The following is a 1,418-nucleotide window of genomic DNA, read 5'->3' as shown; positions in this document are numbered from 1 at the left end:
TGGAAAACAAAAAAATAAAGAAACAAAGGAAAACGAGAAAATAACAAACAAACAAAAAAAAAACACACACAAAAAACAAAGAAACAAACAAGGAGGCACAGTTGTTACAACCAGGCAGGGATGTCAAAGAATCAATATAATTCAGGAGAGGTCTCCAATGTTTTTCAAAGGAATAAAGGGAACATTCCAGGGAAAATCTAAGTTTCTTAATATAGTTTTCTGGAAATATTTACCTAGCTTTAAAAAAAAAAAAGAAAGAAATTGCTAAATCTGCAAAATTCTTGTCATTTACGGCACATTTCTTACCAAGTTGCTCATTGCCTTTTTCCCCTTACTTTTTGAAGAAATCAAACCAATATGCTCAGGGCTCAAAGGGTTAACATAATATACAGTACATACTGTGTATTTAGACATTAGATAAACACCAACATACCGTCCATAAGCACAGGCAATAACTGAACCTGTGCAGCTCCAGGACACAGCGGTCACATGAAGACCTCTGTCCTGTGCGCTGGGATGTTGGAGACAGTGCAGGCAAGACACCTGCAGGCATGGAGGGACAGGACAGTGTCATACATGGGACTCTTCAAGAGGATCAACCCCAGCCTGTGTTCAGAGACCGACTCTAAATTATTCAAACATCATCAGAAACACTCTCGGATTCTTCCTTGGTTTACAAATCTGTTACCTGCCTCAGAAATCACAAAATTTGATGTTTGAAACATTTCTCACCAGCTGACTGTGATCTTCCCAGTTCACCTGGAACTCATCGAAGGCGTGACTCCTGGCATTTTTCACCAGCTCTCTGATGACCATGTCCTCAACCCGCAGGATGAAGTCTTTCAGGCCGGGCGGCTCCGGCTTGTCGTGGTTTTGCTGGAGGAGCTGCTCTGTGTCCTGCTGCTGTGGCTCCGTCTGGGTCCAGCTGATGGAGGCTGACACAGTCTGGACCTCAGCGTCAGCACTGAGCAGCGCTCGTGTCTGACAGCCTCTCTGAAAGACCAGCAGATATAAAGACCCTTCAACTCAGGGATGCACATCAATCATATAGTACTTTCAATAAATTTGAACTCCACAATGAATTAAACAGATGTAGTGTTCATGGTTTGTGCTTTAACAGAGGCTACATGTGTCATCACTTACATTTTTAAAACATGTTATAGGTGAGTGAATCTGTACATTTTTAATGCACTTTTTTTGCCAATTTTGTAATATTTCGCTCTCTATCCTTACATTTAAACATTACTTTTCAGGTTCACTTCCAATTTCTTGCAATTTGCTTATTGCCTTTTCCAATGTTTTTGAAGATAATTAAACATTTTTGCTTAGGTTTCAGTACTTGTGAAGGGCGTCTGAATGCAGCACAAAATACCTGATGCACATGAAGGTTTCACAGGGTTAACAATAAGGGGATTGTC

At 40.6% G+C, this 1,418-nt stretch overlaps 1 protein-coding gene across 1 annotated transcript; it reads right to left on the bottom strand.

The window, feature by feature from the left end:
* Nucleotides 1-433: 433 nt before the first annotated feature.
* On the bottom strand, nucleotides 434-993 carry LOC121966054 (cytoplasmic dynein 2 intermediate chain 2-like; the record flags this gene model as incomplete). The annotated part of the gene is made up of 2 exons (XM_042516155.1): nucleotides 434-543; nucleotides 733-993. Coding segments are annotated over 2 exons (371 nt in total), but the record flags the coding sequence as incomplete, so codon positions are not given.
* Nucleotides 994-1,418: the final 425 nt, after the last annotated feature.

Source organism: Plectropomus leopardus, unplaced genomic scaffold (genome assembly GCF_008729295.1).
Source record: "Plectropomus leopardus isolate mb unplaced genomic scaffold, YSFRI_Pleo_2.0 unplaced_scaffold22938, whole genome shotgun sequence".
Lineage (NCBI taxonomy): Eukaryota > Metazoa > Chordata > Actinopteri > Perciformes > Serranidae > Plectropomus > Plectropomus leopardus.
This window is presented reverse-complemented; position numbering and strand designations above follow the sequence as displayed.